The sequence below is a fragment of the Fusarium falciforme genome, chromosome 7, assembly GCF_026873545.1.
Source record: "Fusarium falciforme chromosome 7, complete sequence".
Taxonomy (NCBI): Eukaryota; Fungi; Ascomycota; class Sordariomycetes; order Hypocreales; family Nectriaceae; genus Fusarium; species Fusarium falciforme.
The window spans coordinates 1,089,474-1,101,821 of NC_070550.1; the positions used below are offsets into that span (position 1 = coordinate 1,089,474).

At 50.1% G+C, this 12,348-nt stretch overlaps 5 protein-coding genes across 5 annotated transcripts; 4 read left to right on the forward strand and 1 right to left on the reverse strand.

Moving 5' to 3' along the window:
* Window positions 1-151: 151 nt before the first annotated feature.
* Window positions 152-2,510, forward strand: NCS54_00896100 (HET domain-containing protein; the record flags this gene model as incomplete). Its single annotated transcript, XM_053154322.1, has 3 exons — window positions 152-1,777; window positions 2,223-2,389; window positions 2,447-2,510. The coding sequence occupies 3 exons, from the start codon at window positions 152-154 to the stop codon at window positions 2,508-2,510; spliced, it is 1,857 nt and encodes a 618-aa protein (XP_053010297.1).
* Window positions 2,511-4,318: 1,808 nt separating this feature from the next.
* On the forward strand, window positions 4,319-5,929 carry NCS54_00896200 (FAD-binding-2 domain-containing protein; the record flags this gene model as incomplete). The annotated part of the gene is made up of 1 exon (XM_053154323.1): window positions 4,319-5,929. One exon carries the CDS (start codon window positions 4,319-4,321, stop codon window positions 5,927-5,929), a length of 1,611 nt encoding a protein of 536 aa, XP_053010298.1.
* A 648-nt stretch (window positions 5,930-6,577) lies between these two features.
* On the forward strand, window positions 6,578-7,941 carry NCS54_00896300 (Hypothetical protein; the record flags this gene model as incomplete). The annotated part of the gene is made up of 5 exons (XM_053154324.1): window positions 6,578-6,878; window positions 6,933-7,039; window positions 7,098-7,254; window positions 7,311-7,543; window positions 7,600-7,941. 5 exons carry the CDS (start codon window positions 6,578-6,580, stop codon window positions 7,939-7,941), a joined length of 1,140 nt encoding a protein of 379 aa, XP_053010299.1.
* Window positions 7,942-8,712: 771 nt separating this feature from the next.
* On the reverse strand, window positions 8,713-9,911 carry NCS54_00896400 (2-nitropropane dioxygenase-like protein; the record flags this gene model as incomplete). Its single annotated transcript, XM_053154325.1, has 3 exons — window positions 8,713-9,514; window positions 9,579-9,846; window positions 9,899-9,911. 3 exons carry the CDS (start codon window positions 9,909-9,911, stop codon window positions 8,713-8,715), a joined length of 1,083 nt encoding a protein of 360 aa, XP_053010300.1.
* A 789-nt stretch (window positions 9,912-10,700) lies between these two features.
* NCS54_00896500 (Hypothetical protein) lies at window positions 10,701-11,723 on the forward strand (the record flags this gene model as incomplete). The annotated part of the gene is made up of 1 exon (XM_053154326.1): window positions 10,701-11,723. Exon 1 carries the CDS (start codon window positions 10,722-10,724, stop codon window positions 11,721-11,723), a length of 1,002 nt encoding a protein of 333 aa, XP_053010301.1. The 5' UTR covers window positions 10,701-10,721.
* Window positions 11,724-12,348: the final 625 nt, after the last annotated feature.

Genomic DNA, 12,348 nt, shown 5'->3' on the forward strand with positions numbered 1-12,348 from the left:
GCTTCCTTCGACTACAGCACTGCCCACACGGCTACTTGATGTGTCTAAAAACAGTGTGAAACTTGTTGAGCTTCAAGGAGGAGGAGGAGGAGGAGGAGGCTATCTCACCCTTAGCCATTGCTGGGGAAAGCACCAAATGATCAAGACAGAGATGGCCACCCTAACCGAGAGGAAATCCAACATACCATGGGAGAGTCTTCCCAAAACGTTTCAAGATGCAATCAGTCTGGTCCGAAAGCTTGGCTATCAGTACATATGGATAGATTCCCTTTGCATTATTCAGGACGATCCCCAGGACTGGGAGTTGGAAGCCTCCAGGATGGCCTCGATATACCAAAACTCGCAATTAACGATCGCGGCGTCCCGCGCAATCGATAGCTCCCAAGGCCTGTTTTCAATACGAGAGAATGAACCATTTCCTTGGTACTTTCCATGGCCGGAGGACACAGCACGAGGAACCGAGTCAAGCCCTGAGGTCTGGAAGGATTTCAATGTTCCCACCAATCCTTGCGATGGCATCCCCGGCCTGCATTTCAGAATTAAACACCCCTGTACTTTGGAAGGTTGTAGCCGCAGCATCGATGATCGATTACCGTTATGGACACGATCCTGGTGCTTTCAAGAGCGATTGTTGAGTCATCGTGTTATTCACTTTGGCGACACTGAGCTCATCTGGGAATGCAGAGAAGCCAAGTCCTGCGAGTGTTCAGGGGCGCGATTTCAGGACATCCAAGGACCACCATTCGGATATGGCGACACGTCGGAATACTCGGACCTTTATCTGTCGATTATACAGCATTCCGGATTCCAGAGGCCAGGTCTTCAACCATCCGCAGATATGAAGTCTCACTTCTACGACAGTTGGGACACACTTGTGGAGAACTATACTGCTCTACGTCTTACGTTTGATTCAGACAGATTACCCGCTCTTTCTGGAATTGCTTGTGGATTTGAAGGGGAGTACTTGGCAGGGGTGTGGAGAGACAGTCTACCGGTGTCACTCCTTTGGACGCCTACCCCGGGCTTCTCTATGGTACCTCCGCGGCGCCCAGATGCGTATCGTGCTCCATCATGGTCCTGGGCATCAGTTGAAGCCCCTGTCACTTTTGTAAAACCCAGAACGCATTTTCGAAAGACTGCCATTGCCACAGTTTCTCAAGCCGACTGCACTCGCGCCACCAGCAACTTGTATGGACGAGTCCTTAAAGGCTCATTGACCCTGCGAACCCGCATTTTCACCGCGCGCGTTGTCAAAATTGTCCCGCCCCAAACAGCCGAGTTGGACTTTTCACAAAGCATCCTTCCTGGAATATGGGGGAACCTACCTGTTACGTCTCAGAGTGAGCTGCCTGGAGTCAAACTTGACGTATGGCTTCGCGCGAAGGAGGGAAGCCATACCGCGGCAGAACGGTTTGAATATCTGAGCGATCCAGTGAGGAGAGGCAAGGAAGTGGAAGAAGTCAAAGCAGGAGATGTCCTTACCATTGCGCAGATTACGCATACTCATATGCTGGCGCTCAAAGAAGTCGATTCAAGTCGGCGTATCTTTCGCCGGGTCGGGCTCTGGATACCCTATGATCCGCAAGATGATGTGGACGTAGATTGGGTCGAGACTGACGATGACTCCGTCCATGACGACACTGCCGCTAGGAATAGAGCAAGCGACTCCTCATCCTTGGACGATGGGGATAATAGTTCTGAGAGTTCGGAAACGGGGAATCGGCAGAATCTGCGAAGTCTGAGCTTGGGTCGTAGGGTTCGAGCTCTTGCCAGGGAGGTGATTCCACGGTCTTTTAGGCGCCGCTTGCGAAGGTTGATGACAAAGAAAAATCATCAGTGGACTCAGATTACAATCATTTGAGTCGCCACGTCGCCGGCACCGTCTGTTAGGACTGAGGCGGTAAGGGTCAAAGGGCCTACCTAAGTTGTGACGATCGTGTGATTCCCAAGGGATAAACCGGTCGTACTGGGTTTATGTTGGCAGAAGGGCTAATCGCGTGGATCTTAAACAATGTATGTTAAGTCTGGTAATATGCTCAAAGTTATTGAGTGTAACCAAGTTGTATTGATAGCTGAGGTAGCTGGTATATAAGAAAGTGTAAATGAGGGTGATCTATATACTTGTGCTGTTTGTCTGGGCCGACTGTGGTTGGGACCGACGGCGCTCCCGTGACCCCATCGGCGCGACGGGCCTAGCCCAATGCGCTGAGCTTACCTGGCAGCTGCGCGGATCGGCTAATAACAGACTCGTGGAAGACACTTCAGTCGCGGTGCAGCACAACCTGGGCCTGGGAGGTGCTGTTGTGGTCAACGTCTACAAGCGTGCCGACGGGTGTAAGACCAACTCCAAGGTCAACGACGAGGACATTGCGAAGACGAGCTGTCTGGGGTACAATCCTGCTGTAGAGGCACGGGGGATCTCGGATAGGGATGCTAATAGAGTCAGGAGCAGGAAGAACCGCAACGACTTTGCTCTGGGTGATGGACTTCGCCCACGGTCTGGTTTGTAGAATAGTCGAGGAAGATAGTTGGTGCGTTGGTACTCGCCACCAGTACAAGGGTAGTTGCTCCATAGACGATAATTTCTTTATTGATTTCTCGCCAAAACCTCTCAGTTTGCCTCTTTCTCTGGTGCCAATAATACTTAACTGTGTCGGAGACTACTGCTTCGCGCACCATGGTGACGTTTCTGGGGCCAGTCAATGAGCTCATCACGACTCGTCGCCGACGCTTCCTGAATTAAGAAGATGAACGATTCTGACTCCAGAGTGGAGTTTATCAGTTGGCAAGGGCGAAAATGTGTGGATTGAGATGAGTGAATGACTGGTAATACATCTGGTCTGGGAATGGCTTATGGTGAGGAGAGAGATTGAGAAGACTGGAGTTGGTCACGACTGACCTGCAGACCGTATTTGAGGCCTTTCATAGACTAAAAGGGTTTGATGCAGCATTCATTTATGATTTCTCGCCGTTCGGCCTAGAGCCATGAACGACCCCCAACTTTCACGATCTACGCCCCCTAGAGCATGCTACAGGCGAAAAGAATTTTCACTCAATATGAAGGAATCAACACCATGGTTAAATCAGCAGTTCAACAGACATCATAGTTGTTGCCTCATGACTTAGTTATGGCTCCGTAGCAACTCATCATTGAGAAAGGGCTTTAACAAAAGCCGACATGTCCTGAAAGAGATGATTAGACGATTCGGAAACAGCCAAAGACAGCAATACATACCGCCCAAACCTGATAAAGACTGATTCTTGGACTGTCATCTTTGGAACGAGTGACGTGAACACGACCTGCACACTCTGACGTAACACGCTGGCCATTCTTGAACTCTATCTCGGCCAGACCAGTGAACAGAAGATCGTCCGCGTCTGGCCCGCAGACATATACTTTCAAGACTCTATGCTTCCTCGACGTGACCTTATCCCATGCACGTTTGCGTGAAATTCGAATCTCTATCTTCTGTAAGATATGCTGCGCAGACTCATGCCAGGTTCAACTCACCCTCCGATCCACGAGATGGGACAGGGCCAAAGTGAGCCACACCATCATTAGCAAATATCTCATTGGCGAGGGTGTCACCGGAACTGGGACTACTGTCGTCGAGAAGTAGGTAGAAACGCTCAATGAGGTTCTTGACCGCTTGAGAAACCTCGATGCCCGTAGGCCATTACTTGCGAGAGTTACTTGAGTCGAAACCAGATGAAACCTGTGTCCCTATTCGCCAAATGACCTACGGTGTTTAGGCATCTACTTATTTCAATTCACGGTGGGAAACCCGGTAAGCTTCAACCCGCGCCCGCTATAACCCGCGGCGAGTAGCGGCTGGGTGAGCCAATTCCCGATTGCCGAGACATGTATCTTCCGAGGATTCATATTCTTCTTAAACTACCTAGGGGACTTCATTTCAATTGCCAGGGACTGACCGGCGTATGGTCACCTCTTAGAACAGACACCTCGGGCCTCGGCCACCCTGTCTGGCAACCAAAGCATCCATTTCGAGGAGCCTGCACAATTGGATCGTCTGAACCAATTATGCAACAGTCCTGTTACCCCGCAAAATCCGGGGTCTGTGATCGATGTATAAGTCAGAGATCTGAGTCTGTTGCTAGATCCACCTCCAAGTTTCCAACCTCTTGTTCATGATTAATCACGATTCAACCATCTAAATTGATCAAGTCATTTATCGGGATTCGTTGTCCTCACAGCATGTCACTTTGCTGCCTTAGAGCGCCCTCGTCGGGTTTTGCCAGGCCAACTCAACGACGATGGCAGGCTCTTGCTGACACCACATTACCCAGGTATCGTTCTATGGCTTCCCTTCAAATCAAGCAAAAGCCAGACGTCATCGTTGTCGGCAGCGGTATTGCTGGACTTTCTGCAAGTATCGCAGGAGCGGAAAAAGGCGCTTCGGTCCTTCTCCTTGAACGCTTCCACGGCGGAGGCACCACGGCCCTCTCAGGCGGTATTTTCTACGCTGGTGAGGGGACACAGCAACAAAAAGAAGCCGGATATGATGATACCACGGAAAACATGTTTGCCTATCTACGCCAGGAGATCGGAGACGTGGTTCAGGAGAAGACGCTGAAGCGATTCTGTGACGAAAGTCCTGGAATGATCCAATGGCTGGAAAAGCACGGTGCTCGCTTCAAGGGGGCTTTGAGTCCATACAAAACGAGCTATCCCAATACTCAGCATTACCTCTACTTTTCGGGTTCGGAAAAGGCATATCCGTACTCATCACTCGCGAAGCCTGCACCGCGAGGGCATCGCATGGTGCACGATGGATTCTCCGGGGCCGGCATCGCCAAAGCCTTACTTGATGGGGCCAGACGACTTGGTGTTCAGATTGTGCCAGCCAGCAAAGTTGAGAAGATTCTTTTGGCCAAAGATGGCTCCGTCCGAGGAGTCGAGTACCTCACACTAGCCAACTCAGCCTCAAAGCTTGCCAAGCATGAGAAGCTGACCAATCGAGCTCTCAAATACCAAATCACGCTGCCCCCCATTGCAGGGTGGCTTCATAACCGTGCCAGCAAAATATTCGAGCGCAACGCTCAGTTTGCCGCGGCCGAGGCACCCGCTGTTATCTTGGCGGCTGGAGGCTTCTCCTATAGTCCTGAAATGCGAAGGAAATATCTTCCCGACTTCCAGGGCGTCACTCCCCTTGGGACACCAGCTGACGATGGGTCTGGTATCATGCTAGGAGTAGCCGTTGGAGGCTCCACATCCCACATGGGCTGTATGTCGACCTGGAGGTTCTTATACCCCCCAAGCGCTCTTCTTGAGGGCGTTGTCGTGGCGAATCAAGGGGAACGCGTTGGTGCTGAGGATGTATACGGTGCCTTGTTGACAGGGAAGATGATGCGTAATCACCAGTCCCAAGGTTTTGCCATCTATGACTCGACACAGTGGGCCAAGGCGAAGAAGCAACTGCCCACGCAAGTACCTCCTGTCTTGAAGATGCAGAGGTACCATTGGCTATACTGGGACCATAAGAAGGCCAGGTCTCTTGAGAAGTTAGCCAAGAAGTTCGGAATTTCGCCTCAGGGCTTGAGACAGACTGTCGATGCCTATAACGACGCCATTAAAAATGACAAGCCTGACCCGGCGAACAAGATGCCCGACACGCGATCTCCTATACTGAAACCACCATTTTACGGCATCGATATATCTATCAAATTGACCAAGGGTCTTCAGCAAGTCATTGGGCTGTCGCTTGGTGGCCTACGAGTCGAGGAGGAGTCAGGGTTGGTTCTCAATGAGGCTGTAAAGCCAATCAAAGGCTTGTATGCCGCGGGGAGGAATGCTGTGGGTATTTGTTCAAGCACGTATGTGAGCGGCCTCTCTCTTGGTGATGGTGTATTCTCAGGCAGGCGGGCTGGTGTTCACGCTGCTGGAAACGTGAAGACGACGTCATCATAGTAGAGTGGGTCTTGTGCTTGTCTAGCTATGGGGTTCATAATAGGCATCTTTTGCCGCTCGCTAGAAGCTTGGCAGCGGCCCTGTGGGAAAGAAGGGTTGAGCCCAAAGATCTTTGTTGATCCTCTACGCCATGAATTGCCTCAATCGCAAGAAGGGACTTACTTTGACCGAAACTTTGCCGAAATTTCAGCGGGCTTTTGCCGGGAGGGTTGCTTGCTTATCTTATTTCACCTGGAACATCCCTACCTCGTCCAATGGCACGTCCTGGTTGAGTGGCCAATCAACAATGAAGTGTCTTGGCAGCTCCTAGCCATCCTAGTTGTTGACCGGTCCCGATACTCCGCGACCAATGACCGACACTCCCCGATGATACCTTCAACAGGCTAAATTGGTCAACGTCGTATGCTTTGAATGAGGGGTCAAGATGTGGGACAGATGACATTAGTCATGTCGAAACAGACAACATTCCAATGATCTTTTAACACTTTGTTCGTCCTGTACTTTTGTCCTCTACATAACCATTCTACTGAACTCAAGCTCTGTTTACGGACGTCGGTTGAAGGCCTCATCGAAGAGTTATCGCAGCAAATCCTTGGTACTAACGCAAAAGCTGCTTTGTTTACAACCCCTTACACTCGATAGGACAAAATGGCGCCTATCAAGGTGGGAATCATCGGGTACGGCTTCGCCGCAAAGAACTTCCATATCCCATTCATCTCAGCGAACCCAGATTATCAGATCGTCGCGATTCTTCAGAGAGCAGAGGCCCCGGCTGATCCCCCATCAGCAACACCGGGATCCCACTGTACGGTTGACTTGCCAGGCATCAAGCACCATCGCACGGCTGAGGATTTCTTTGCTGATTCCGATATTGCATTTGTTGTTGTTGCAACTCACACAGACACCCATGCTTCATTTGCGGAGAAAGCTTTGCAGTCGGGAAAACACGGTTCGTATTCAATGATAGAGGAGACGTCCATTGACTGACCCGTCAATATTATAGTCATTGTCGATAAGCCTTTCGCTCGATCAGCTGAAGAGGCAGACCAAGTCATCAAGCTTGCAGATGAGAAGGGGTTGATCTTGACCTGCTTTCAAAACAGACGATGGGTAAGTTCGCCCAACCTCACCCTTGATGGCGGTTCAACAAGCTGAAGATAGTTTCAAGGATGGCGACTTCCAGACCCTACGTAGCCTTGTGTCGAAGAACGCTCTGGGGAAAATCATGGAGGCTGAAATTCATTACGACTTTGAATCCCCGCCGTGGCTGTCACACATGACCGAGAAGAAGTATACTCCGGGATCAGGAATGGCATTTGGCCTAGGTTAGTGATTCATATCTCAACTCGATCACAAAATCATTTGGCTGACCACGGCTTAGGAACCCACAGCATTGATCAAGCCGTTGTGCTCTTTGGACGTCCCAAGTCAGTGACTGGCTTTCTCCGTGCCCAGCGTGGAATCGAGAGCGAAGTTGAAGATTCGTTCACCATCATTCTACAGTATGAGGGCGAACAGAAGGATCTATTGGTCACTGTGAAAACGAGTGTGACAACACCACTCGCACAGCAATTGAAGCTTCTTGTGAGGGGAACAGAGGGGTCATACATCAAGGTGAGTCATGCCAACCAGTCTCGTGAGGCTGTTCAGGGCTGATTTTACAACCACAGTGGCAACAACGTAGCACATGTCCACAAGAAGAACAGATTCAGAAGGGCGTCAAGCCGCTGGACCCAGACTTTGGAAAAGAGCCTGAGGCTTTACAAGGAACATTGACCACGTACAAGGTGTTTGATGAACGCTACCAGAAGCTTGACCCAGAGACAAATAAGTATACTGGGAGGTATCCTACGATCACCGGTCGATGGATTGGTATTTATGAGAATGTGGCCAACGCTATCAATGGAAAAGACGAGCTTGCCGTCAAGGCAACTCAATCTCGGGATGCCATCAGGGTTATTGAGTTGGCTCGAGAGTCCCATGAGAAGGGAGCCACCATCCCTTGGAGATGAACGATTCAAATGCACGATGAAGAAATTAGCTATCTAGCCTGCAAAGCTGATCGGCTCTGGTTATTTCGGTAGTTTACTAGTTTCTTGCCGCAGCCATCTCAGATACAGACACTCCTTAAGACAGTTCGCCATCTGCTAGTCTGCCATTTCGTCATGCTTGGTGCCGTAACCATATACCCTCCACTGTTCATCGCCCAAAAATACCGTCGTTCTTTGGCTCAAACTCAACGTGCGGTCGCTCAAGGACTTCCTCGGGGATCTCAATCGGGTTTTCGGCCGTGATTCCCTCCGAGATAGGAACTGCCATACCGAGCTAAAAGTGTTAGCACTTGCAAGACGGTAGATGGACGATGTGACATACCAGAAAGTATCTCAGTTTGGCTGAGTGAAGCATATTTGCGGCTTTGGGAGTGACCTAAAAGCGAAGAACACTGCACCCAAGAGGAGGCAGATCGTGTACAGTGACAAGCGCTGAATTATGCAGATTGAGAGACCTGTGAGAGCTGCCAGTAGCAATAACTTATTACTCTAGGTTTTTGTAAGGCCCCTTAATAATATAAGGGGGTTTTGCCATACCTTACCACCTATTGCGGCTTTAGCCGTAATAATAAGGGTATTATAAACAGAGGATAAGAGGCTTAATTTCAAGGCGATATAAACAGAAATTTATTTATCTTTGCTAGCAAGTCTCTTAAATCTCAACCAATCTCGTAGCTAAGCCTTGACATAGGAACATTCCCCTGTACGATGAACTGCTGTTGTCTCCAAGCTTCAAAGCTTTGGTGCCATTTCGAAATTTTGCGTCAGAGCAATTACAGCCGTATCGACAAGATCCTGCACAACATCGGCTGCTGGCTTCTGTTCGCTAACCACAGCTGCACACTGCCCCATCATCTTTGGATAAACCTGGTCGAGAATCTCCTCCTCATTGCTGGACTCATCTTCCATAAGCCTATCTAGATCTGCCTCGGCGGGAACGACCCCCTGCGACAGGAGCTCTTTCAGCTCTGTCCGACGTTCTTCCTCCCAACTCACAACGTACGGAGTTTTCAGCACCCGCATAGGTCGCCCGGTAAAGATGGTGGTTCGGATGTTGTCGTCAAATCCTGCTCCGCGAACCGCCTCTTTGTGGCTCGTGGGTGCAGCTGCCTCATCAGTAAGAATGAAGCGTGTCCCGACCCAGACAGCGCTGGCACCCATCATGAGAGCAGCAGCAAGAAGTCGGCCGTCGTGGATGCCCCCAGCAGCTACAACTTGCACCGCCTGTCTCGTAAAGGAGCTTTGCTTGTCTCGGACGATATTCACGACGGCAGGGACCAATACCGTCGTCGGTATGTCGCCAGTGTGTCCGCCTCCCTCGCCACCCTGCGCGCAAATGATATCTACGTCGAGGTCAAGGCACTTTTGGACGTGCTTCGGGTGGCCCACCATGTTCATGTACAGAATACCAGCCCTGTGGAGTCGTTCAACGACTGCTTTGGGTGGAACCCCTACTGCCGAAACAAACAGCTTTGCACCTGACTCGATGATGATGTCGACGAGCTCATTCAGCTTGCCCTTTGTATAATCCTTGCTTTTGGTTAAAATTGAGATCAGTTAAGTATGGGCAAACGAGGGTGGTTTGTTCAGACTCGTACTTTGTCTTGCGTGCGCTACCTCCAATTTGAGGGATGAGCAGATCCACGCCAAAAGGTGCTTTCTTGTCTAGAAGAGATGACTTCAGCTCTGAAATCTGATCGCGGAGCATATCGGGCGTGTAATTGATTCCTCCAATAACCCCCAGTCCCCCTGCGTTCGTTACTGCGGCTGCTAGCTTCGGTCCGGCTGCCACGTTCATTCCGGCCAAGAGCACGGGGTGCCTAATACCCAAGAGCTCGGTGAGAGACGTCTGAATTCTATCTGTGTCTAGCATGGTAGTTTAGAACTCGATAGTCCCGAAGGAGATGCCGAAACGTACGTTGCGAAGACATCTTTTCTTGAGACAGTAGCATGTACAGGCTGGGCCGTAAACTGGTGGATATGTCTTTGTCTTTTGCGGGAACGAGGAGGTGCTGGCTACTAGCAGGGTGTGGCGGAGAAGACACTTAAATAGAGTCACTCATCCTGGCGCGTGTTCTGTAAAAATAAGCGTCTGTCATGTAGCCCTTGCTCCTCGCTCGTCTATGTTAAGCTTGCAACTCAAAGACCGAGGTATAATGGAACAAAGTTGAGCACACCATCTACGACACAGCCGCGGTGATTTCGTTCTAGCCAATCGCCCTCTGACAAAGATGTTTAGTCCAAGGAGGTGAAGCGGCCAAGACACAGGGTCAGATGGTTAGGCAGGATCACAAGCAAGCAGACTCCAAAACTCATCGTCCATCAGCGAGAGCTCAAATTTGACAACCTCGCTAGATTGGCAAAAGATCCTTGACAACCGAGGAGAAACGTTCAGTAACACGACCCGATCGATACCTTATGCTCGGCATTAAGTGGGGCGCACCGAGTGAGGTCTCTAAACCCCATGCTTGGTCAAAAGGCTTCACAGCCTCGGAGCAACTCAACAGAAATATAATACAGCCGGAACTAAACCCCATGCACTCCCCAATATTTCCGCACCCACGGCAGAAATGACGTCACTAAAATTGGCGCGAGTTCGCAGCCGAGGTCCATAATGAAATCCGCTCAATTCTCCACTTAGGCAAATGGAGAGTTTTGTTTAATATGTGACTATCTTTCCAAAGCAGTTGACAAATTTGTCATTGTTCTATTGCTTCAGTTTTCCTTGCTCCCTTGTCAAGATGGGCCCCATGTCCCAAGATACCAACCCTGCCTTTGCGCCCACTCTATCCGATCAAGTCTCGATAGAGGAGACTGGCCCGGACCTGTTCCAGTCCCGTTATTACCCCTCTCGCATGGGCAACGCGGCCGATATCGCTTATGGCGGCTGCGCACTTGGAGTTGGCCTTAGATCTGCCTGCCAGACAGTTCCGCCACAATATGTCCTGTACTCAGCTACCGGAAGCTTTCTGGCACCTGTCTCAACCAGTTTCCACCTGCAGTGTTTTGTGCGCCGGCTTCGTGATACAAGAACGTTTGCGACCAGACAGGTCGAAATCACGCAGAAGCAGAAGGATAATACTTCCCGGTTATGCATGATTATTCTCGCAGACTTCCAAAGAGAGGCACAAGAGTCCCTTCTGGCCTACTCTACACCCCCCACGAGAGAATACTCCCCGCCAGATAAATGCGAGTCCCCTTTTGAGGCCGGCGAGAATATGGTCGAAAAGGGTCAGTTACCAAAGGAATCTTTGATGCTGTATAAATCCCTATTCGGCCTCATGAATCGCTTCTTCGAGTTCCGCCAAGCTCCCGAAGGGATTGCGGCCCACAACCTCAGCGGAGTCGCGAAGCACCGGCAATCGAATCAAGACCAACTCCACTTAACTTCGAAGACATCTGCGGATTGGTTTCGCTCTCGTCAACCGGCGCTCGGGCAGCAGGATCAACACGCAGGCTTCATCTTCATGATGGATGGGTTTCTCTCTTTTCTACCACTGGCGCACAGCAGGATGTTTCTGGACGATGCAGAGGCGTGCTCAAGCTTGGATTTTGCTTTGAGACTGTTTGCAGTTGACTTGAACCTGAATGACTGGAACCTTAGGGAGTTAAGGACTATCTCTGGAGGTAACGGGAGGACGTATTCTGAGGCACGGGTTTGGGACCAGGAGGGGAAACTGATTGCGAACATGACCCAGCAGTCTGTCTTAAGGCCGAAGCAAACGTCAAAAGCGCTACTATAGCGCTGATATTAGTATCTTGCTTACTTTTAGGTTGGTGTAATGTCCTGGACATTTATTATCAATTTCCTGTGTTAGGCATTTCACGATCTTCTGGCTCAGTTAACCCATCAAAGGCCGGGCTTCAACTATAATAAGGAGCACATTATCAACACATCATAGCATCATATCCCAATGCAAACACAGTGGCCCTTTTTTTAAGCCTTTCTGCTGCCTGCAGTCAAAGATTCATACCTAGCTGCATCATGAGGGTTATATAGGAGGAGTCCGGGGAGGAACATGTCGGTTAAAGCTTGAATGCAGCATCTCGGCGAATTGCCAAACTTTGGTTGGCACACATCAACTTTGAACACAATGGCAAACATTACTATTATAGGATAATTTGCAAACATCTTATTCGTCGGGTGGACCATCTACTGGATAAGTATACCAGTCGTGAATGACTACCTAGATGTTTGCCCAAATCGAGATCAACTTGCCTTCTATTGACATACCAAGATCAGCTGAAAGATGTGCAGCACATGGCCTAAAGAGCTCCCACTGGCAGAGCAACCTACGGCCAGCAAAACCCAGCTTATTACCGTATCGTGGTTGCCGCGAATGAAGTGTCAGCCGATGACGCGTTCTT